The following is a 26,528-nucleotide window of genomic DNA, read 5'->3' as shown; positions in this document are numbered from 1 at the left end:
TTATTTCATGATAATATCTATCGACTTTCAATAAAACATGGAAACGTTTGTTTATGACGAACAGAAAGCCAAGTTCTTGTGCGAATCGTATCTCTAATGGAATGAAAATATGGCTTTAAAGTTGGCAATCTATCAAATATGTATATACATGCAGATTGAAACTTTATTTGTAGATATGAACCACTACTCTGTGACCAAGCGGTCTATGTAATATAAAACACAGTGTGTAATCTTTACCAAACCGAACACATAAGGTCAGAGGATATATGGAATGCACTATGTTTGAGGTTCATCTTCCCGGTACTGCTGCTACCAAATTAGGCTGTCTGAAGGTATCTGCTTCCTTGCCTAAAATACACAAAACATTGATGTTCTTGTTTTTTTCTTTTCCTTGCAAGACTCAATCATGTTCTACAAAGTCCAAAATAAAAGCAATAATTTCCCACTACAAAACAATCAAACCAAACACCATGAATAAATATTGGAAAATATAAAGAACCTGAAACATAAAAACTTTTATCAAAATGACCGGATTCGGCATTAAAAAGCATGAAAAGGGTTGACATGCCATAAAATAAAAAAAAAAGCAAACAAAACCTGCTGTCTTGAATCGCAGAAAGGAAAACTCAGGATCAATTGATTGGACAGGATCGCACAGAGTGAAATTTGGAAACAGTTGATTTACTGAACTTTGAGATGAAGAGTGAACTCGTGTAATACCTGGAAACGTTTGACCCCCAAACAAGAGAAAAGTAATGTTAAATGAGAAAGAGGAAAAGAAATGTAAATTATTTAAGATTATCTAAAGATTATCAGTTATTTGTGTATACCTGTACCTAAAAGTCAGAAACAGGACATACTCGGACAGAATATTAACATATAGTTCTTTGGTAATATTTATTTTTATTATTATTTAATTTTTTTTGGAGTGGGACTACAGGAAGGAAGTCAACTGGAACAAAATTATTTAGAAGACAAAATTGTTGACCCTTCTATCAATCTTGGTCTTGACATCCTTTGTATCAACCTGGGTTTTGACATTTAAAATGTAGTATATTTTTAGCATATATAAATACGATCATTTATGTCATATAGAGACGATGCTATTCTGCAACTTCTTTTTAGGAATAATATGACCCGTTAGGTCACACATTTAGCTCAAATGATATTGTCTTAGGCATGAAAAGGTGTGAATAATATATACATATATAGAGGAACAAAGTCTTCGGGAAAACAACCCTGATTAATTCAACTTTAATTTCAAAAAGATATCGTTTATCTTACCAATAAAACTACTTATTTTTTAAATCCCATTTTCACCCCAAACAAGGCACAGTGCCACTTTGAAGTAGGGGCTACTATTGAGGACATAAGTTTCAGGGATATTATGAAGAGAAATGAGCAGCAAGATGTCTGTTTACATTACACTTGAACTTCTGCATGTCAGTACAGTTGATCTTCACTGTGTAGGGATGGGACTTAGCTGCTTGTCAGGTTTGTCGGGGGTATTTATGTCGAAGAGAGGGGGCTACAAGGGCTTGTAGATCGTTAGAGCATTCACCATTAAAATACTTGTAGAACAGGCAGAGGGATGTAACATTTTGTCGATGGGACAGACGCTGAAGCTCAGATGACAGTTCAGGACCTATCAAGTTGCCAACTCTCTTTTGAGCCCAGTTCAGGAGGGAGAGACTAGTAGCAGATGCACCAGCCCAACTGTGACACCAGTACTCCATACATGAGCAAATAGTCGCCTTGTACAGGATACTTTCAGGCGTAAGTAGCTTTCTAGCACAGTAGAGAGAGCATACCTTCTTCTTAGCAGCCTTGGCAATGCTCTCAATGTATCTGTTCCAACTCGTGTTCCGTGTGAACATTAGGGACGAGGAGTTTAAAAGAAGTACGTTCAGGTAATGACTTTGGCCACTGCTATTTGTGGTAGAAAAGGTTTCTTGTAATTATTGAAGGAAACAAGCTTAGTCTTGGCAGCATTGAATGTAACTATTCATTTATGTGCCATTCCACTACAGATTTGAGGTCTTCCTTAAAGGTTTAGACTTGAAACCTGACAATCTGCCATTACTAACCAGCAGAGAGTTACCACCTTCAACCAAAATGTCTATTAAGTAATTGTATGATGTATGGATATAAAACATGGTGGATTAGGGTTGAGAACATACGCTGCGTGGAGAAAAATGATGCGATGGATGTTTGTTCTGATGACCTAAAAGGAAGATAAAATCTGCGCCAAATTGAGATGTGTGCAGAACAGGAAACTTGGATGGAAGGGTCATGTTGAAATGTTACACAGTACACGTTTATACACATAAACCCAACACGTTGTAGCAGAGTACGTTACAAGGAACATAGACAAGTAATAACTCGACCCCCTTTTTTTTTTAACGACATTGATTTCCGAATACATTCCAGAATAAAATGTGATTGCGCTTCTCCTTGACCTCTTTCCTCTCAAACGTGCTCTTCTGTCTGTGTACACATTCTTTCTATAATCTTTTTCTTTTCCCTACTGTGACGTCATTTTGCACACAGCTCGGCATTTGCATCCGTGCATCCACGCTCTGTTACAAAAAGAAAGGATCATTTTTTTGGTTAATATAGAACTGTTAAGTAGCAGGTCTAGTTCACAGGATCAGGCCAAGAAAACATAGAAAGTGATAATTATGAACTTGAGTGATAGAGGGATAAAGACCTGGCCAGAAATAGGTTAGATTGAAAGTCAATTTCTTAAAGCATGAAAAACCGACGCTAAAACAAACATCATGATGATGACTTGACTGAAATAATAGATCAGTATTTTTGATGCTCAATTTGGATTTTATTATTCTAGAATTTTGGGATAAAGACTAATAATTCATATTATTAGGTTGTTATTAGTTTCCCGGGATTAGTTCCGGCCGTTTTTTAAAGAATTTTAATAGCAAAAGTAAGTTCGAGTAGGACGCAAGTTCCAAGTTTTTGTGTGAAAAGCATCGACTGAAGGTGATGTGAAATTGTCGCAAAATTATGCTTCATCTTTTCACCCAGTTCTCTACATGTCTGATGGCCATCTTCCTTAAAAAAACCCTGAGTTGGTCTTTCGAAACAAGGAGAGTCACTGAAGTTAAAGTTACCGTGTTTAAATCTGGTAAACCAACCTCGAACAGTGCTTTCAGCTATAATGTTTTCTCCATATACAGCACAAATATCTTTGATAAATTCACTCACTTTTTTATTTCTATTAAAGGCGAAAAAGTGTTGAAAAGGTGTTTTTTTTATCTACTTGAAAATCCATTTGAAAAATGAGCAAACAACGATGACCATTATCTTTTAGAACAGAATGTATGCTTTCTAATGATAAATAACACTTTGCCAAATATCAAAACATGTTTTAGAACAATTTTTTTATGAAACGGTGGGAACTTATGCAACAACCTGATATTTGGATTCTACGCTTTATGAAGTAATATTATAAGCAGAAAAACAGTCGAGAATAAGAAAGAAACGGCACGTATGCTGAGTGACGATTACTAAGTAGATCTAATATAGAATTTAACACAACATAGGAAGCATTACTTATAAATAATGCATATATGTATAAATCTATATATTAATCTGTAGTAATAAAGAGTGATATATAGTTGTAGAACTATCGTTTCCCAAGGAAAGTTTCTTGGTTTGTCCGTGTATTGCAGCTGTTTCGAGAACGGCTGTTCCATCATGTCCTGACATCAGCTCCCCAGGGAAGTAAAACCAATGAAACGATAGACACATCCTCTTAAATCAAGAGGTCGATATAGTGTCGGCTGGTGTGAGTCTGGTCGTCTTTATTGTAAGAATTTTCGTTGTCGTTAATAGAAGGTAGGGACCTCTGCTGCTGAAAATTGCAAACAAAATATCTTTTTTTTAATATAAATTTATTTTTCTCACAATTTAGGAATATTCTAAGATCCTTCCGTTGCCGTCAGAATCCCAGCTTCAACTGTTTACAATTATAATTCAATTCCCTTTCTTTGTAAGAGAAAGAGAATTAATAGAAAAAGAAAGAGAGAGTGAGAGAGACATTCATACGAATTCCTATGGGTCTGACCTTTCAAAGTGTGGGGTCTTGGATTGTTTCGCCACAACCGAGGTTCGTAAACACCTGTCAGTCAACCCGAATTGACATATTGATATTTTGAAAATCAAAGAGCACCTGCATGACATATGCATGCTTCTCCATAAGAGGAAATTTGGCGCAAGGGCCCAAAATGTGAGGAGCTGGAACTCCCTAGAAAAGAGCTCTCACCCATAGTGCCATGATAAATCGTAAGAATGTACATCTAAAACAAAAATAGGTTCAAAACTCTTGTAATTCATACTAGAAGTGTCCATGGCATAGTGGATAAAGTACTTGGTAAAATTCAGTTGTAAGTTACATTCTTCTGGAGGTTGAAGATTCAATCCTCAGTATGGGCAACACGAAAAATACAATTGTGAATTACTTAGGACTTCTGAGAGAGCATGCCACTCCAATTGATTAAATAAAGGATTCCATTCGAAATTCTATGCAGATTCTCGAGTTTGACAGAAAGATTCTGAATTAATAACACTCAAGACTAGAACGGTGAGTCGAGTTATTCCTTGTCTTGGTTTCCTTGCGACTGTCTGCATACAACGTGTGGATCCTGAGTGTTGACATGTAACGACTGTTACAGTAACGTAATGGATAAAGTACTTGGTAACATTCGGTTGTAAATTAATCGTATTACTACATATAATAAGTCGAAGTATAGTCGAAACGTTGTAAAAATAACACTCAAGATGAGAACAGTAGTCCTAAAAATCCAAATAATACCTCTTGATTGTTTGGTTCCAGCTCGCAACATAAGATAGGAAAAACTATTTGTAAGATCAATGCCACCATTATTTCTTCTTCCGCTTGAAGAAGTCGCTCGTTTCCATATTTTTTTAATGCAGGGCATCTTGTAACTGTTTCATGTTAGGAGTCGAGTCTTCTACTATTTTTACCTAATACATATTTTCACTTTTTTTCCTCCCCTTTTGGAACGCATATGTCAATTGCCTTAATACCCAGGCTGTTCATGTGAGAAATATGTGGTTACATTGTCTCTTTTGTTTAGTGATGAGTTTTGGGCAGTGAAGCAGGGCAGGAAATTCCACTGGCAGCCAAGTCAATATACAAGTGACTGGTCTCTTAAATCATTCGCATTGTGTCTTAGAGATAATGGAAAATGCGCTTCACATTGTCTGTTTATCTGCTTCTGAAAGTGTTTCTCTCTACGTGTACCATTCCACTTCTCAATCTATTTCTTTTCCTTCCGGTATATGGTTCCCCTTCTCTGCACTCGTATGGCTCGTTTGTTGCATTCTTTTCATGTCTCTTTCTTCTGCATATTTCTCAATCTCCTTTAAAATCTACTTTGTATTCTTTAATGAACACACATAAAGATTTGAGACCACTTCAGAGATTATTTGAAATTTCATCAAAATAAGGTATATTTCAAGTTATAAAAGAGGTTGAGTCATAATAGCTTCCTTATGGGAGACATTTAGAGATCCGGAACCACTTCCATTGTCTTACCCGGATTATTTTGTATAAAAATGTTGGATCATTTTACTGCTCCAGAAAGTATATCACTCCCGAGACAATCATCTACCTGTACACGAGCCAAATACGTCCTAAGATGAAATACTGGTGTCACATCTGTGAAAGTGCTTCTTAGAGCAACTTTTCCTGCTTAAACAGAGTATAAAACCAACTTCAAAATGAATGATACGCTTTTCTCCTCCCTGACGCTTTTTTCTCTCAAAAGAGACGTCACTAATCTTTCTCTGCTCTATCCTTATTTTCATGACGAGTGCTCGACTAAGATTCAATCTATGCTCCTCCTTCTGTAAAACTAGCTACAACCAATTTTTATTTTTGTACCTTTTCTCCACGTTAAAAAACGACCCTGGTGTCTAACTCTGTCCCGTGGGGAGGCATAGTAAATAGGTACAACCAATGTCAATAGTTCCCTCCCCTCTCTCTCTTTATCTATCTATCTATTTATCACAGCACTTCCATGAGGAAAGTTTATTTCCCAGACTTGCCTGTCTGTGGAACACAATACCGTGAGGCTGACAGCAACATGGTCGTTTTCAAGTTCAATGTAAACAAATTCATGCTGAGCTGCATGTTTACATAATCAAATTCTACCTAGTCACCACTATCATTATCAGGAAGCTGGCGGTGGCTAAGTGGTTAATGACTGGCAATGACTGAGTATGTCAAATTCAAATTTAATTCATTCTGCAAAAACATTTTTACTTAAGGTCATTGGAAATTTTCATGTGATCCTTTCCGTAAGTACCCAATGTTTTCCTAGAAAAAATTTCAACTAGAAAGATATCAGGTAAACGAATGCCAACAATCATTAGAAATAAACAAATGAATAATGCTTTACAACCATCACTAATCATTACGGTGTTGTATTGCAATCCAGCTGACAATCATTTAACCGTTCTTCTCGAGTGAGTTTTAGGCCTTGATAAATGAACCCTAGTAAAAAAAAAAGGAGGGGAAAAATAAATCTTTCCCATTCTCTCTTATATTTCTTATTACTCCCTTTTTAATTGCCTTCCCACGATTGCAAAGTTAGATAAAAGGTCATTTCTAAATGTGAGAAAAATCAACCCGTGGATTGAAACCAAAAATAAATTGTATGTTTAATCATTCTGTGACCGAACAGCGTAAATACAATTGTCAAATATCCACATGAAATAGATGAAAAATAAAACTTTTTTCATGTCCGATAATCAAACCAATCGCTATAAAATGTACTATTTTATCAACTAGCATAGCTTTAATCTTCTGAAACGGTTTTAAAGTTTTCTTATTCATTTAAATAAAACATTTTGTCGATATCTTGTTTTTAGATACACTGAGAATCCAGTATGACTGATCAATCTCTATTGTTGAGGTTTCATTCCTTAATAAATGACATTTTTTACGACTAATAAGTTCGACTGCTGCACTCGCTCCCGAACATAGTGTGTGTATTTTATTATTTCCTATCTTTTAAGCCTAAAATTGACGACGATTCCAAACAAAATGGACCACCATATTTGATTTACGCGTGCGTAATTAACGATAACCTATTCAGAAATAATAAATCTTACCATCAGTTTCAGCACTTTACAACAATGAATGTTGATTTAAAAAATTAATTTTCTAGCGTTTAATAAATGTTGTTTGTTATGTATTTTGTTTATTTTGATTTCTTGACTTTTAACCATACTTCATATTTGCCGTGCATTAAATTATTTCATAGATATAACGTTACTATTTTCTTTCTCTTTTGGACGAATATTAAAAACAATGTAGCATGGTTAGACCCAAGATCTGTTTTGAAAAGTGGGAAGGAATCCAGCTTTTCGAAACAGGGACACCCTGGATTGGGTCAAAATAGGACTCCTCCATTGATCAAAGAGAGAAAAGATCAAGTACAGTATTAAAACAGACTAGCGAAACCTGTGGACAATGGCATCTTTCATATATAATCTATTGTTGCTGGGCATGCTCTGGACCTACAGCGTGAATGAAGACCCTACGATATTATTGTAGCCCTTTTGTTAAAACTGTAAAAGTATTTATCTAAGTAATGCGGTTAACATAATGCTAGAATATATCTAGTTATTACGGTTTTATCTCCAATATCCTTATAAGAGTCTGTGACATATTTTCATGGTATGAACGTCCGGCACGAATGGAAACCCCACGATATTAATATAACATCTTCAGGCAGAACAGATGCTACCCTGGATCTTAGCCAGAAGACTAAGAAAGTATAATTTAGTTTGATGCCAAGCTTCTAAAGTAATTATGGTATTATGGTGAATAATTCCCTATTGATCCCGAACTTTATATCGAATTGATACCATAATACTTACTTTACTGCACCTTATCATAACAAGATCGATACAGAATTTCAGCCAGATCGGCGAAGTAGTTTCAGAGAAAAAATGGATGGACTAAGAAAAATCTAATACGATTTTCTTTTGTTTGTCATGCTTAGGTTTGAAATTATATTTTCAATAATCTGTAAGGCAAGCTTTGTAAAAAAAAAAAAAAAAAAAAAAAATCCGTTGGCCTATCATGCCCGACATTGTTATTCTTTGTTGCATGGTCTGTTACCATTACGTTTTCAATAGCATTTTTTATGGTCTGTCATGCTGAAGTTTTTAATAAGATTTTCAATAATGTGCCCATGCTAAAGTTTTAAAGGACATTGTAGTTGGTCTATCATGCCCGAGTTTAAAATAAAACTTTCCTAGATCAGTAACAATTAAGTTTTATCTGTCATGATTACATTTCACGTAGCATATTAATTGAGCTTCGATAAGTTAAAAAATAGTTGTCATGATTAAACCCTATTGTAATCCTATTCTGCATAATTCGAACTTTGGTAATAAAGAGTGCTGTGAAAAGTTTACAACAGCAGTTGAAAAATTGTTGAAGTTGAAAATAGCATTTTCTTCCTTCGTATTATTTGGATTCTTCAGAATCTCATCTCGAACGTCATTTTCACATTTCGCGTGTATCCTGTCGAACTCAGGAATTTGAACCAGTGGCGCAGTGGTTAGACAACTTGGAAAAATCAATTTTTAAAGTGATATTCTCCTGAACGTTGAAGATTTAATTTTCATGGTGAACGAAAAATCCAATTGGGAATTACTTAGGAATTCTATCCAGTCATGGCTGACGAAATGAGAGCATGGTACTATTGTGAAGCCAAAAAAACAGAATCCATTCGAAATTCCGTGCAAATTCCCGAGGTTAACAGAAACATTTCCGAGTTTGAAAAGATAAACCTAAAGAAGATCAGAGGTTACATCGACCGAAACGTTGTGAAAATGACAGTCTAGATGAGAAAAGTTGTCCGATGAATCCAAATATTCCAAATAATCCTAATTTCAAAAATTCAGAAAACATTTTCTTTAGTCTGTCAAGTGAGAGTTGAAAATAACATTTTTTTCAGTCTGCCATGCTAGAGTTGAAAATAACATTTTTTTCAGTCTGCCATGCTAGAGTTGAAAATAACATTTTTTTCAGTCTGCCATGCTAGAGTTGAAACAAATATTTTTTTCACTCTGCCATGCTAGAGTTGAAAATAATATTTTTTTCAGTCTGCCATGCTAGAGTTGATAACAACATTTTTTTCTGTCTGCCATACTAGAGTTCAAAATAACATTTTTTCAGTCTGCCATACTAGAGTTGAAAATAACATTTTTTCAGTCTGCCATACTAGAGTTGAAAATAATATTTTTTTCACTCTGCCATGCTAGAGTTGAAAATAACATTTTTTTCAATCTGCCATGCTAGAGTTGAAAATAACATTTTTTTCAGTCTGCCATGCTAGAGTTAAAATAATATTTTTTTCAGTCTGCCATGCTAGAGTTGAAAATGATATTTTTTTCAGTCTGCCATGCTAGAGTTGAAAATGATATTTTTTTCAGTCTGCCATGCTAGAGTTGAAAATTATATTTTTTTCAGTCTGCCATGCTAGAGTTGAAAATAACATTTTTTTCAGTCTGCCATGCTAGAGTTGAAAATAATATTTTTTTCAGTCTGCCATGCTAGAGTTGAAAATAACATTTTTTTCAGTCTGCCATGCTAGAGTTGAAAATAACATTTTTTTCAGTCTGCCATCCTAGAGTTGAAAATAACATTTTTTTCAGTCTGCCATGCTAGAGTTGAAAATAACATTTTTTTCAGTCTGCCATGCTAGAGTTGAAAATAATATTTTTTCAGTCTGCCATGCTAGAGTTGAAAATAATATTTTTTTCAGTCTGCCATGCAAGAGTTGAAAATAACATTTTTATCAGTCTGCCATGCTAGAGTTGAAAATAATATTTCTTTCAGTCTGCCATGCTAGAGTTGAAAATAACATTTTTTTCAGTCTGCCATGCTAGAGTTGAAAATAACATTTTTTTCAGTCTGCCATGCTAGAGTTGAAAATAATATTTTTTTCACTCTGTCATGCAAGAGTTGAAAATAACATTTTTTTCAGTCTGCCATGCTAGAGTTGAAAATAATATTTTTTTCAGTCTGCCATGCTAGAGTTGAAAATAATATTTTTTTCAGTCTGCCATGCTAGAGTTGAAAATAATATTTTTTTCAGTCTGCCATGCTAGAGTTGAAAATAACATTTTTTTCTGTCTGCCATGCTAGAGTTGAAAATAATATTTTTTTCAGTCTGCCATGGAAGAGTTGAAAATAACATTTTTTTCAGTCTGCCATGCAAGAGTTGAAAATAACATTTTTTTCAGTCTGCCATGCTAGAGTTGAAAATAATATTTCTTTCAGTCTGTCATGCTAGAGTTGAAAATAATATTTTTTTCAGTCTGCCATGCTAGAGTTGAAAATAACATTTTTTTCAGTCTGCCATGCTAGAGTTGAAAATAACATTTTTTTCAGTCTGCCATGCTAGAGTTGAAAATAACATTTTTTTCAGTCTGCCATGCTAGAGTTGAAAATAACATTTTTTTCAGTCTGCCATGCAAGAGTTGAAAATAATATTTTTTTCAGTCTGCCATGCAAGAGTTGAAAATAATATTTTTTTCAGTCTGCCATGCTAGAGTTGAAAATAACATTTTCTTCAGTCTGCCATGCAAGAGTTGAAAATAATATTTTTTTCAGTCTGCCATGCTAGAGTTGAAAATAACATTTTATTTTTACATAACTGCCGTGCTAGTTGAAAATGGCATTTCGTTTTTTACATGGATATTGAACGAATGCACCTTAAGAATATCCATTGTCATTTACCAAAAAGAGACAATAAATAATGATTTCACATCAGAATTTCTCACCCCCCCTCTCCTATTTGAGCGGTAACCCAGTCAAGTGTGAAGTAGATGGATCATCTGTAATTAGTTGCAACAAAACAGGACGATGATAGATGCGTTTCAAAAGAAACCAAAATAGAATGAATGTTGTAATGGCCATTGTGATGTGAAGACAAAAATAACAAGGGTAGGCAAATATGGGTGAAATATTGAAATATATAATTGCTAAGTTGGTCTGTTTACGTAGGCATAATCAATCAGCTTTCCTGGCCATCACAAATTGGGAAATCTTACTAGCGAGTATTGAGGACATGTGTTGCATGCAGTGAAGTGATATAAGGATGTGCAGTGTGACTCTTAAACAGAGGCTTAAATCTGATGACCTTGGAGGAAGATTAAATATCGGCACTATAAAGAGACGTGTTCAGAAAAGGAGAGAATGCTGGTATAGTTGATAGAATTTTTTTTTTTTTTTTTTTATTTACCTTCACCCCAAACAAGCTGTTCTTCTTTAACAATTACAAGAAGTCTCTCCAACCACCCATATCCATAACAAATAACTCCATACATGAGAATTGTTCCTTGAAACTCCTCGGCTTAACATTCACAGGCAATATGAACTTGCCCAAATACATTGAGGACATTGTGAAAGTTGCTGCAAGGAAGGTGGGCTCTCTCTATCATGCTAGAAAACTACTCACACCCGAGAGAATTCTGTGCTTTTACAAAAGCCATGCATGTGCTATTGTTGCCACATCTTATCTAGTGCATCTATTACTAGTCTGTTCCTCTTGAATAGAGTCCAAAAAAGGGTCTAACATTTAATAGGTCCCAATTTTTCAACTAGGCTCCAAATCCTGTCCCCTCGCTACAATGGCCTTTTTTTTTTTTACAAAAAATGCCACTCAGGGATAAGGGTTATTGCGTGTACAGTAATCAATGAGATAGTATTGTAGTAATCATTAGTATTGGGGGTTTTGATAGAGTGTCTTACTTAAGGGGGCGGTTTGTCATGAGTTTGTTTATCTTGGACTTGAAGACGTCCAAGTTGTAGTCAGGTGGGAAACAGGCAAGCGGCAGAGAGTTCCACTGGCATGCAGTTCTAAGAAAGAAGCTTTGCTCATGGAATCTACATTGGGATTTAGGCACAGATAAAGAGTGGGGAAAATTACTGACAGTAGTCTCAGCCAGACGGGTGTTTCTCGTGAAAGATTGGCGAAGCGGGGGGGATTGGAGTTTAGACGAGCACCTGCCATGGAAATAGCGATAAAACAAAGACAGGCTCGCAACGTCTCTTCTGTGGGAGAGAGGTTGCAGGGAAGAGAAAAGGGCATCCCCCACTAAACCACGGTCTATTTTGTACTCTGTCAAGGCAGGATAGGCTGTTTTTAGCAGCTCCGACCCAGATGTGGCAACAGTACTCCATCCTTGGACGTACTTGGCTTTTATACAGATGTTGCATCCCTTTGCCTGTTGTGCAAGTATTTTAATGGAATGTGCACTGATTAACTCATTGCATGTGTGTCCCCTCGACGTACATATCCTCGACAAAACCACACTCCTTTTCTGTTGAGGTCCTTAAATGCCAGAAATCTTTCTACTCTAAAAGCTTATTCCTTGGAATTCCCTTTCTCTTCCCTGGCTGTAATGATATGCAGAAGTTAAAATGTAATGTAAACCAACATCTTAATCTTTCTTTGTTATGCTCCCCTTATGTTTACTTGCTGGTATGCCCTGGTTGAGTTGAACGTGAATAATAAAAAGAAAGGAACAAAAGGAAATATTCTAAACAAATCTTTCATGCTCATCACTTAAATTCTCACACAGAATACAGCAAACAGTTTCTTCTCTATAAATTAAGTTCTCTCATTTCACTCACGTCAGCGTGTTACTTTCTTAACTATCTTGACAGGATCGTTTTTATTTTTCAACTTCCCATATCTATCACCTGCACCAGATTTTAAACTTAAATAATAAGTGCTCTCAGCAATTCAATTAAACTAAACTGTAATTGAAGAATATGGAGATAATTATACTTCTTTGTTTTCAGTTCTAAACTCTGGCTATAATTTTAAGTTTATAAGCTAGGGCAGTAAAATATGTATCCTAAACATTAAATATAGTTTCATCATTTAATTTAACTGTAAAAAAAAAAACAACAAAAAAACTCAGAAAATTGTTGGGCAATTGCAGTTTTTATTTTATTTTTTTGAAGTATGTTTTATAGTTGAATCATCCTTTTATATACAATCCGTGCAACGCAGGACACGGATTTCGCTAATATATATATATTACAAACTTTCCAAATTTAAGCTCAATAAATGTTATTTTTTTTTACATACCACGCATACATAAACATTAGAAAATTAAATTGCACTAACCATGTCTGTTTATTAAAGATTCTGGCCTTCAGAAAAAATAAAAGGAAATCTGTGTTTCTAATTGAACCTACATACAGTTTGAGATGAGTTTTAATTTTCCTTCCACATACAGCCAAAACAACTTTAAGGGATACGACTAACAAAATATCAGTCAAACTGGGGAACATAAACTAGTCATAACAGAAAATAACATGCTTATGTGTGTCACTGTGTATATGATTTTTTTTATTATTGTATTTTCACCCCAAACAAGGCACAATGCCACTTTGATGTAGGAGACTACTATCTGGGATATAATTGCAGAGATGCTATGTAGGGAGTTGAGCAGCAAGATGTCTCTTTAAATTACACTTGAACATCTGCATGTCAGTACAATCGGGGAAGCAGGAACCCAGAAGGGAGTTCCAAAGTTTAGCAGTTCTTGGAAAGAAACTATTAAAAGAGAAAGCTTTCTGGCATCTAGAGATCTCTACAGTGTAGAGGTGTGATTTTGCTGCTTGTCAGGTTTGTCGGATGAATTGGGGACTTTAAAGTCCCCAAGAAGCACCTGGTTTTTTCCACGTATAAATGAGAAGCTTTACACATATTTCGATGCTACTTTGGCTTCTTTTCTTCATATCATGAAGCCATAAGGGCCGTTCCAAAAGTAATACCTCCTAATTTTTATCCCGCCCTAATAGATCACAGGGATTGCGAATTGCATTGTTATGATGACTGTACTTATGCATTCATGATATGAAAGTTTCATCTCGCTGCTGTAGATATTGGCAGTGTGAAATTCTAAGACAGCAACCCCTGTAATGGGTGTGCCTTTCAAACAGAGATGCGTTATTGAATTCCTGGTTAAAAATGCATTAAGAATGGTGGTAACTATGTGGAAAGATAAATTCTGAAGCAAAAAAGGTCGCTCGTTTTAATCATATTACTCTCGTTTTTGTAGCTCTTAAACTATTGGAGTTAAAAGCAAAAGAGGTCTTATGTTTTTTTTTAACCATCCTTCTACTTTGGTATGATATTTAATTGTAAGAGAAGAATTCCAATATTTTTTCTAATTCTGATACAATTCTCGAGTTTGTTCCAGATTCTGATACAATAACCGATCTTGGTTCTGTTAAAATTTTTAAATAATTTGCTATGAATTTTGGATCAAAATAAATATATTCTACCACTGGTTAATATAGTTTCACAAAATGTTTTTATTATATCACCAAAGGTAAGCAACGTTAAGCTTGGATAATACTAGATGGGTGATAATTTGGAAACATTAGAAGCTGTATATGTAGGACATTGGCACCTCCATGTAAGAACTGCAAAAACCTAGCAGTGTCATCTCCCTTGATGGGGATATACAAACGACTAGGGACCACTTGTGAATTCGATATTCCAAAGAACTTTCTCCACCAGAGGAAGCCGATTCAACCTGCCTAGGATGAATGTCGTTTAGTACAGTACAGAGGGGTACACTATTCTGATGAGTTTTTCCCAAACTTGCCGATATAATCGAGCATATATGATCTCTTAGGTTTTTATTAGATGGTTTAGCTAACACTATTGTTGTTTGGGGAATGTACTTGTGTCGGTGGCGTGGGAACATCCTTAAGGGCTCTTATTGTCCTAGTACAGACTACCATCTCCCAAGGAGTACAATAGTACTTGGTTCATGATAATTTGGTACTTCTGCAAAATTTGAATCAGAACATTACGTTATGTGCTCGGGTTTGACTAATCTGTCGTAAAAACGCCAATCCAGGCGTGGCTAAGAATTAGACAATCTTTGAGGAAAATATTAAAAAAAAAGAAAAAATTAAGTAAACAACACACCCTAAAACGGCCGTTCCTAACAACTTTATACAAGACGAATATTTCCACCTTGGATCAACAGTTGCAAACTCCGGAAGATGTCGTTTCATATTGCCAAACAAAATGATTAATCGCCCACACGTGTTACACATTAGTCTATCTAATCCTAAGGGAATATACCGGTTATCTTAATTTAATAAAAAAAAAATTAAAAATAAATAAAAACGGTTGCCGAGCGGCCAGTTAGTTACGTCTGGTTCTAATTCTCCACAAGTACTGATAATTCCACTGTTATAACGTTTAGTTTGTTTGGCATGTTGAGTCAGTAATTCTCTCTAGAGAATGAATTATCTAGACTAGTTGGAAGAACATCGGCTGAAAAGTGAACGCTTTATATTAAAGGGTTAATAATTATTGTATATAAATACATATATTTATTTCGGCTTCTGAAAAAACATAAAAAAAAAACTTTAATGTTGAAACTGCTACATAATGAAATAAACTATAACTGATGAATTCTAACTTGCACTCAACAGTGGAAAGAAATAAAAAGACAAGCATACACCCGCTGAAATAGAGAGAGAGAGAGAGAGAGAGAGAGAGAGAGAGAGAGAGAGAGAGAGAGAGACTAGAGTCACTGATTTGCTGTGTTGTACGAAATTGACAAGATTCGCCATCATAGGCTTTCAACCTTTAACCTGGTATCCATAAACCTTTCGTCTGTTGACAATTGTCTCTCATCTGAATAGTTTGGCAATTCATGACATTATAAACAATTCAGTGTTTTCGAAGTTGGCTGTTTCAACGCAACCACATGATTATCTCGATTTACTTGCCTTCCAATGAAGTCAAGAACAAGGCTGGCCTTTTATGTAGTTAAGTCCAGCTCCAACAAAAATGGCACCCATCATTGTACAACCAAATAAAGAAAAGGTGTGTTTGCGATCTGAAATGGAACACGTACTTCAAGTCTGTTGCTAAGGTCGCTGGAAAGATGGTGAGATCCTTCAACCGCTCCAGAAGATCTCACTACTGATGCAATTCTCTATCTATATAAAAGCCAAGTACGTCCAAGCATCGAATACTCCTGCCATATCTGAGCAGGAGCTGGTAAAAACAGCCTATCCTGCCTGAACAGAGTACAAAATAGACTTTGTGGCTTAGTGAGGGATGCCCTTTTCTCTTCCCTGCAACCTCTCTCCCACAGAAGAGACGTTGCAAGCCTATTTTTGTTTTATCGTTTTTTCCATGGCAGGTACTCGTCTGAACTCCAATCTCTGGTCCCCCCTCGCCAATTTTTCACAAAAAACACCCGTCTAGCTGAATCCACTGTCAAAAATTTTCCCCACTCTATATCTGTGCCTAAATCAAAACGTAGATTCCATGAACAAAGCTTCTTTCTTAGAACTGCACGCCTGTGGAACTCTGTTCCGTCTGCCTGCTTCCCTTCTGACTACAACTTGGATGTCTTCAAGTCCAACGTAAACAAATTCCTGATGAACCGCCCCCTTTAGTAGACACTTTAAATATCCACACTAAAGTACTGTACTTACAATAACCCTTATCCCTGAGTGGCTTCCGGGTCTTGATAAGTGGTGACAACCTTGTAAAAAAAAAAGCCAGTTTAAGTTTTTATCTTTTAAAAAGACGAAAATACAAAATTAGCTTATTCCATATGTTATTTACTTTTTGTCTCTCTTCTCTTTTGCTCTCTATATCTGTTTCGCTTTTTCTTCCATGGATTAAATAGTATTAGTGCTAGCAATGATATTACCTTATATTTATAATATACTATTACAATTTTTATTCCTTTCTTTTCTGTATTACCTTTGACTATTATTAAACCGTGAGAAAAATTCGAAAAGCAGGAACTCAAACACCATAAAGAGAGGGTGAGAGATAGATCGCTTAGTGAATTAATTGCAAATAAAAATTGAAGTTTTGAAGCGTAACTGGCATTCCGGCATATTCCTCCATACATTTCATTGCTGCATTACTTCCCCTGTTTTCTAGACGGTAATAGATGATTCGACGTCCCCGACTAAACATTTTCCAACAGATATGTATTATAATAATATAATATGAAGTATTATATTATTATTTATTATTAATATTTTATATGAAAATAAGTAGAAAAATGTGAACAATTGTTATTTTTATTTAATGTGCAATATTTATTTCTTCTCACTGTTAACTTTCTTTTTCACGTGAAACATTCTTAAAAATAAATAATTTTTTTACAGAAAACTATCATTCATAAACCAAACTACTTATAATAATACAACTACTACTACTATAATACTACTACTAGTACTTATAATAATAGTAATAATAATAATAATAATAATAATAACACTAATAATTAGTCTAAGAATGTGATGATTTCCTTTAGTAAAAATATCTGTTGGAAGATGTTTTGTCGGGGACGGCAAATCATCTATCACTATCTAGAAAACAAGGCCAGTAATGCAATAATGAAATGCCTCGAGAAATATGCTGGAAGCTCCATAACTTAATAAAAAAAAATTAAATATTTCAGCTTAAATATTATTATTAAAATATGTAAGAATTTTTTCTTTTAGTGAAACAACATTGACTGACTCAGCTTTAGTATAATATATATAAAATAGAACCCCTCGTCGATTTCGACGTATGAGTTCTGCCACAACAACTAAGTTGTCTGAAATCTACACAGATTATTTGTTTATAGTGGTGAAGGCTTTGTCTAGAACCAACCACACTTTTTGGTATTACTGCTAATCTTTGTCGGTGCAATGGCTGCCACAAGACATAGCATACAGTAGACCGTAGGTTTGTACATCAGAGTTTTTGCTTCTCCTTGATGCATGTCTTAAGGAAAACTGGGGGGGGGCATATCTCCCAGTGAATTAATGTGTCCCCCAGATACCAACCTAGAAATTTCTGTGACACAGCGCGCTACATACAATGCCTACCCTTTTCTGACACAGCGCGCTACATACAATGCCTATCCTTTTCAAACGGTCACCCATCTGGTACTGGCCAAGCTCATCATTGCTTAATTTCGCTTATCTGGAAAATTATGTATATACAGCGCCGCCAAAAAGAAAGTCTGCACTTGTAATTTTTTCAAAAACTGCAAATTTAAGTTAAATTTAATGTAACTGTTTAAACATTTGATTCGGCTTTTATTCCTTTATAATTTTACATGTTCATATTTGACTTTAATTGAAATATTCTAGTGTTCACGTCAATTTAAAAAAAATAACTTCAAGTTGAGGAGGCAAAAAGAAAGTCCACAGAAACAAATTCGCTTAAAACCAGCTTAAATTATCGTCCCTAAATCAGTTTCAATTATCCACCAACAGACAATAAAGCATCTTTAGTCGTAATTGTTTTTGTTCCAGGTTATACAACGTAACATTTAGTCCATATGCCACAACTTTCTCCTAGTGATCATCAGAAGCTCATTAATACCCACCTTTCTGGTTTATCCAATCGAGAAATCGGCCGCAGATTGAAATCTGATGAGAAAACGGTATGGAAGACTGTGCAAAAGCGCCAAAAAACCGGCAGTGATAACAATTTTCTATTGTGCGGACTTTCTTTTTGCCTCCTCAATTTGAAGTTATTTTTTTAAATTGATGTAAACACAAGAATATTTCAATTAATAGTAAAATATGAACAAGTAAAATTATACAAGAATAAAAAGCCAATCAAATGAGGTATAGTTTGTTTAAACAGTTACATTAAATTTAGCTTAAATTTGCAGTTTTTGAAAGAATTCCAAGTGCGGACTTTCTTTTTTCCGCCAGTGTATGTATATATATATATATATATATATTAGTACAGCATAATAATTCTCCAAGTTACAAATATCAAGTTTTCTCAGTTGGTTATATATTATTTTTCAAAAGGTATCCATTACAATATTATTTCTAATTGCGACTAACAAGATTATGTGATTGTTCCATATTTAGTCACATACTTTTCAGATGTTTACCTTAAAAACTAAAAAAAAAAAAAAAAACTGTTTTGGACAATTTACATGGTTCATGTCATCGACACACTCAACCGTACCTTCTCAGTTACAACGATTAGCAAGGATATTTGTAAATTGGAAAATTAGTATACTACATTATATATGCTCAGGAACTCAACAAAAAGGCATTCATTGAGCTTGAACTTTTTCTAAATTTATATAAAGATCTTTTTCATTATAAAAAAAACTTTGTGAAAGATATTTTAGCCCACTATGATTGGTATATACAAACCGAGTATGTTTCAATAAAGAATTAATCTCTCTCTCTCTCTCTCTCTCTCTCTATATATATATATATATATATATATATATATATTTATGGTACCACATCTAAGACAGTAAACGAGCAAGTACTCTCCAATTCTCTCTCCTCTGATCTTGAGCATGTAGTACAATGGGGAAAGGAGTGGCTGGTTACTTTTAATGCATCTAAAACCAAGCTTCTCTCTTTACATCATCAACATTTTAATCCACATTTGTCATCAATTGAAATGAATGGCTCTCGTCTTCAGGAGGCCTCAAGTTTTGACAAGCTTCTGGGCTTGACCATTACTCCTGATCTTAAATGGAACACGTATATCAAATCTGTTGCCAATATATGTATCCTGAAAATGTGATGTGAACATTTTCAGGACATCACGTTTTGTATCCTGAAAATATATATATAATGTAAATACTAGCAGAGAGATCTGACGTTGACTGAGATTTAATAATGGTCAAAGAATATTTCACGCTCCATATTTTTATTGTCATCGGAATCAGTAAAATGGGCCATATTTTATCAAATCGATTGATTGCCTGCTCTAGTTGAGGACCAATCGCAGAAGGAAGCTTCACAGGCTTCCCTGCAGTGCCTTATTTCACAATACATTATAGCCTACGTTACACTGTAGAGAATCTACTGTTGATTTTATAAAATTGTTCATATATGATGGCTTGAATTGAACTTTAAAATGAAAAAGCCAAGTATCATGGTTCAATTGTGCTTTAAACAGAAACATTTGTTTCAAACGTGCCCCTGTTATATCAAAGCACCTACTGTTGATTTTATATGGTGGGCTTTTCATTTTGTGTGGTTATAAAACTTCTCAAATGCACTTGTGATGTTAGGATGTGTAAGGTGTTTACTTTGTTCAAAATCGGATTATTTCAATTATCGATACTTATCAAAGACATTCCAATAGAAAACCTATCTATAAAACACTGCCAGACACATAAACTAACTACTTTGTGTGAAATTTCATAAAAATTAGCCAAGCCGTTTTCAAGTCCATAGGGAAAAATTCACACACATACAAAGTTCCTTTTAGATAATAGAGATAGACATACACACGACTTTGCTTATGACATTTTCAGGATACGAAACGTGATGTGAACATTTTCAAGATATGAAATGTGATGTGAACATTTTCAGGATATGAAACGTGATGTGAACATTTTCAAGATACAAAACGTGATGTGAACATTTTCAAGATATGAAATGTAATGTGAACATTTTCAGGATACAAAACGTGATGTGAACATTTTCAGGATACGAAACGTGATGTGAACATTTTCAGGATACGAAACGTGATGTGAACATTTTCAGGATACGAAACGTGATGTGAACATTTTCAGGATACGAAACGTGATGTGAACATTTTCAGGATACGAAACGTGATGTGAACATTTTCAGGATACGAAACGTGATGTGAACATTTTCAGGATATGAAACGTGATGTGAACATTTTCAGGATATGAAACGTGATGTGAACATTTTCAGGATATGAAACGTGATGTGAACATTTTCAGGATACGAAACGTGATGTGAACATTTTCAAGATACGAAACGTGATGTGAACATTTTCAGGATATGAAATGTGATGTGAACATTTTCAGGATACAAAACGTGATGTGAACATTTTCAAGATACAAAACGTGATGTGAACATTTTCAAGATACAAAACGTGATGTGAACATTTTCAGGATACAAAACGTGATGTGAACATTTTCAGGATACAAAACGTGATGTGAACATTTTCAGGATACAAAACGTGATGTGAACATTTTCAGGATACGAAACGTGATGTGAACATTTTTAGGATACGAAACGTGATGTGAACATTTTTAGGATACGAAACGTGATGTGAACATTTTCAGGATACGAAACGTGATGTGAACATTTTCAAGATACAAAACGTGATGTGAACATTTTCAGGATACGAAACGTGATGTGAACATTTTCAGGATACAAAACGTGATGTGAACATTTTCAAGATATGAAATGTGATGTGAACATTTTCAGGATACAAAATGTGATGTGAACATTTTCAAGATACAAAACGTGATGTGAACATTTTCAAGATACGAAACGTGATGTGAACATTTTCAGGATACAAAACGTGATGTGAACATTTTCAAGATACAAAACGTGATGTGAACATTTTCAGGATACGAAACGTGATGTGAACATTTTCAAGATACAAAACGTGATGTGAACATTTTCAGGATACAAAACGTGATGTGAACATTTTCAGGATACAAAACGTGATGTGAACATTTTCAAGATACGAAAAGTACAAGTAACAGAAAGATTATTTTTCACCCGAAAATCTTTTTAAAAATCTTTTTAAAATAATTATTTATTGAATTTAAATTTTTTAGCAATTTTCTAGAAATATTTGTGTTGACTTTTATCTGGAAGAGTTTTTTCTTGGACTTTTTCTACCCACCCCCATGAATTTAAATTATTTTGAAAATTTAAAAAGCATTTCAATTTTTACTACATTTGGAGAACATAGATGAAGAAAGGTGTTTTGTTTTAAATTTTATCTGAAAAGTTCAACGAGTGTTATTATTTATCTTATAAACAGCAAATTAATTGCAAGAAATTCAATAACCCATTTCACTTGGAACTCTTTTTTTCTTCTGATTTTCGATAGAGGTAGAGACCTTAGGAGTAATGATTGAAATAACGATTAAAAATGTTTCTCAGTCGTTTTTATTAAATAGAATTTCATATTTCAATGTCAAAGAGATTTTAAAAATAAATGAAATGGTTAAGTTAGGCACTGGCTTTTTTTTTATTCTGGTCTAATCCGTATTATATGATTCAGTGAGTGTTTTCATAGAACTTGGAATGCATACGACGATTTATGTGTAAAACGCCTTTCAGACTATGAAAATTTCAAGATACGAAAGCCAAGCAGAAACCAAATAATTTCATGTCTAGATGTTTCACTATATATATATGTGTGCGCGCGTGTGTGTGTGTGTATGCATGTGACACAAATATATAAAGTATATATATTTTTTTTGCTTTATTTACCAGTTGAGTTGTGGCAGGTTCGATGGCAGCTGACCTCTAGACTGAACCATTCAAGTGTCGAGGATATATTTCTGGATATGACTGACCTCCACCCCAATGTTCGATGTTCAGCTGTTGTCATGGCGACCAAAATAGGAATCCAGTGTAAATGTTCATCTTCCAACCGAAATGAATCTCTTAAATTGATTGCAAGAAAGAATAATAAAAATGAGCTTCCTAATCTGCTGGATACAATCATTTCAGCCGTGCAGTGCATGCTGGGAGATCCTCATGAAAATGTCAAGATGGCCGCTGCTCTGGCAATGTTCTGCTTAGAAGAGAAAAATGAAAAGGTAAGATTCTGACATGTTTTTATACCTTGCTATACAAGCGGTGGTGTGATTTTTATACCTTGATATATAATTAGCACTGTAGTTTATATGTCTCAATATGCAATCGGTGGAGTAGTTTTTATACTTCAACATATTTATACCGTGGTATGTAAGTAATGGAATAGACTTTATGCTTTGATATGCAGTTTTTATACTTTGGTATACAAGTAGTGAAATGGTTTTTACACTCAGATTTGTTTTTATATCCTGATATACAAGTAGTGGGGTGGTCTTGCACGTTAATATACAAGTGGAGCGGTAGTTTTTATAGCCTGATATACAAATTGAGTGATAGAGAGCATGCTTTTTAAACTGAGATACCCACATGTAGAGGGGATGCTTCTTAATATCAGGATATCCACGTGTAAGGGTATGCTTTTATACCAGGTGTTCAGAAAAGCACGTGTTTGAGATAGAATAGTCAAAAGTATTTCTGGGGATGAAGGTACTTGTTATTGAGAATATTGTTCCAGTTTCAGAAATTTTAAGATAAGTATTGATAATTTAATGATAATTTAATTTAATGATATTTTATTGATATTTTATTGATAATTTAATTTATTGATAATTTAATTTAATGATAATGTATTGATAATTTTTATTTAATGATAATTTATTGATAATTTTATTTAATGATAATTTATCGATAATTTTATTTATTAATAATTCCAACTACTGTTCTTATCTTGGATGTTATTCTCGAAACATTTCAGTCGTGGTAACATCCGATGTTCTTGGCCTGAATTTTGTCCAACTCTGGAATCTATACACAATTTCGAATGGAACCCTTCATTTTAATCCACTGGGTTAACCTTTTCCTGTTTCGTGAGGCACGATTGGGTTGAAGTTTTCAGTAATTTACAATTACATTTTTAGTATCGCCCATACTGAGGATTGAAACTTAAACCCCCCAAAAGACTGTCACTTAGCAATTTTATCCATATATTAGGAAATTACTCTCGTGGGTTTAAGTAAAGAGTTCTGTTTGAAATTCTTTACGGATTCCAGAGTTCAAGAAAAAAAATTTAGAGTTCAACATAACACACCTGTAGAAGAGTTACGATTACATAGAATGATACGTGAGAATAGCATTGAAAATCATCATCATTATATGAATCCGAAGATTGTATTGTTGGCATTGTTTTCCATAGAATATTTTATTAGTCAGAATTATTTGTAGAAAGATATCATGTATGTACGAGAGGGACTGCATGAAGATTGCCAACATCCTAAGTGGAAGTGATTTTTGTGGAACGAACTGAACTTGAACTTTGGACACCTAGGTTGTAAGCCCGTGTTAACCACTGTCACCTCCCAATATCTAAAATGTCTAAATAATTCAATTAACACATATTATTCGATACAGTATTAAGTATTTTGTGCCCAGATTTAAGAAGTTTGTAAGCAGAAGTCCATAGTTATAAGATTTTAATCTTGTATCTTAGAACGAACGGCACAGTTATCGTCTTTCTTATGCCTAGTCTATCAGTCGAGACTTCGTCGTCGACACTCAGTCTGACAGCAATTACTTTTTTCTCTCAAGCTATTGTTCCTCCTTTGATCCATAAGAATATATGTAGTTTCACAATATGTTAATAGGAGTCTCTTCTTGAATAAGCACACAAACATGACAGAAATTATAACTTTATATTCATTTGTAATAGAGCTACTGGCGCTGGATTAGCAGCAGCAGCAACCATATGCAAATGATCGAGCCAGTGTATGATGTGGCGTCACAGCAAAGATAAAACGTGTTTGAAGAAGGAGTGTTGAGAGGAGTGGTGTTTGAGACGTGGCTGGTATTCAGAAAAGCACATGTTCAGGTCATGTGGATGGTGTCAAAGTAGAGGACAGAAGTCACATGCGTCCAGAGAAGGAAAAATGAACTGCGTAAATATTTAGAAAAATGTGTTGTTGGAAATACCAGATATGAATGCTTTTGTTAAAAAAGAAGTTTTTTTTTCCTTTCTTCTGTTTCCTTGCAATGGAGTCTACAACGTGTTAGGTCTGTTAAAATGTAACACCGTTAAAAAGATGTACAACGTTACACTACCAGAGAAGTATCCTATCTAATACAGGCATTAATGGTTATGACTCTCCATCTATCTCTCTCCAACTGTTGCTCATTATTCAGAACCTCATTCAACCTGTTTCTTGGAAGTGTTTGATGCATTGCCTTAGCTTTCTTTTCAGTTGTATATACAGTAGGCTGCAGTTTCTTTCTGTCCGAGATGTGCCTATACTGGGCGACTGGTTTGTACCCAAAGTAATCTTTTGCTCACTACAACGAGATACGAAACCATGAACAGAATTATTCCTGATTGCTTTTGTATTACATCAGTCACCTGAGTTCAATAACCTCACATCACCCTGATCAGGGGGCTGAAGTGTGATCTCTACCTTACTCAAGGGTCTCTCAAGGATTAGCGAAATGAAGAAGGCGCCTTATTTTTTTTGTCCTTTGACAGTAGTTCTGTTGTGCCATTGTTATAACTTTATACAGAGAGATATAATCGCTCATATGTAGGCCATAGATCTCTGATTAGATGGTTTAGGCGGTTAAAACTGTTCATAGCTGGAGAGTGTATCTTGATGTGGTTTTGTCATGGGGACGGCTCTTATTGTTCTGATGCAGACCACCATCTTACGGGCGGTACAATAATACTTGGTAATTTAGTTATCGTACTATTTGACTGGGTTGGGTGGCTTTCCAAAAACACAGCACCATTCTAAAATAAAAAAGGGTACTATTAAAGTGAAAGTTTATTTAATTTGTCCTTCCAGTAGTTTTATATGGCCTTGATTGTAACATATGATCTAAACAACTAGCCAATCACATTGAGGTGTTTCAAAATCACGTAATGCGTTTCATGACGGGACATCGCCTCATCGAAAATAACTAAAATATCCACCCTCTGTTAAACTACTTCCCTACCCCTGCTATTTGATAAAATCCAAGTAAAACCCTTAAACTTTTTGGCCATGTCAAACTATCAACCACTGGCCTGTTAAAGTTATGCTTTGAAGGTATGGTAGAAGGCAAAAGAGGCAGAGGAAAGCTAAGGAGAAGATGAAGAGAAAAGTTTTTCATAGGACATCTCTCAAGAGTTGACCGTTCATCAATCAACTTGCCCTAAATCTGAAAGAATGACAAAAATAAGTCACGTACCAAGCAGAAAATGCGATTTATGAAAACTATTTGGTTTATTTAGCGTGTTGAATGTCGTTAGTTCTCTTTAGATAAATAATTATCTGGATAGAAAATTGAATGATTTAGGATAAAGAAACAACCTTTCTATATAAAAATATATAATTCAGGTAAAGATTGTAAAAAGTATATAAAAATATATAATTTAGGGAAAGATGGTAAAAAATATATAAAAATATATAATTTAGGGAAAGATGGTAAAAATGTCACAGGTGGATAAATAGGGGAAAATGGCACACGGGAAAATTCTTGTGAATTCTAGGAGATCCATCTTCCCTAGCCTTGTCTTCCCACTTTAAGAAGTTAGTTCATAACAGTCTGAAGCACTCTCACCAGATAAAGCCGACGGGCTTACTCAGGCAATTTTTAAGATATTATTTGAGATATGACTAGAGCCGCAGCATGAGCAATGGACGTTAAGCCAAATATGATGATGAATCGTAATATTTTCTCTTTAATTATTACTAGTGTTGGTAGGATTAATCGGAATCGGGAATTGAAATAAAATTGGGACATTTTTGAGGTATTGGAATCGGAAAAATTTATGCCTATTTTCTGATGACAAAAACGATTCTTTCATTGTTTCTATTTGTTTGTTTTTGTTTATAATTTA

At 34.6% G+C, this 26,528-nt stretch overlaps 1 protein-coding gene across 1 annotated transcript in view; it reads left to right on the top strand.

Annotated features, from left to right (window-relative positions):
- LOC145283491 (HEAT repeat-containing protein 4-like) overlaps positions 1-26,528 on the top strand; it is a 2,203,577-nt gene that overhangs the window by 350,491 nt on the left and 1,826,558 nt on the right. Inside the window, exon 8 of the mRNA XM_080132316.1 lies at positions 22,340-22,668. Coding sequence (XP_079988442.1) covers positions 22,340-22,668 — 329 coding nt within the window. The remainder of the gene's footprint in view (positions 1-22,339; positions 22,669-26,528) is intronic.

Source organism: Euprymna scolopes, chromosome 8, assembly GCF_053919585.1.
Source record: "Euprymna scolopes isolate OS-2025 chromosome 8, ASM5391958v1, whole genome shotgun sequence".
Taxonomy (NCBI): Eukaryota; Metazoa; Mollusca; class Cephalopoda; order Sepiida; family Sepiolidae; genus Euprymna; species Euprymna scolopes.
Note: the sequence above shows the minus strand (reverse complement) of the source record. Positions and strands in the feature narration are given on the sequence as shown.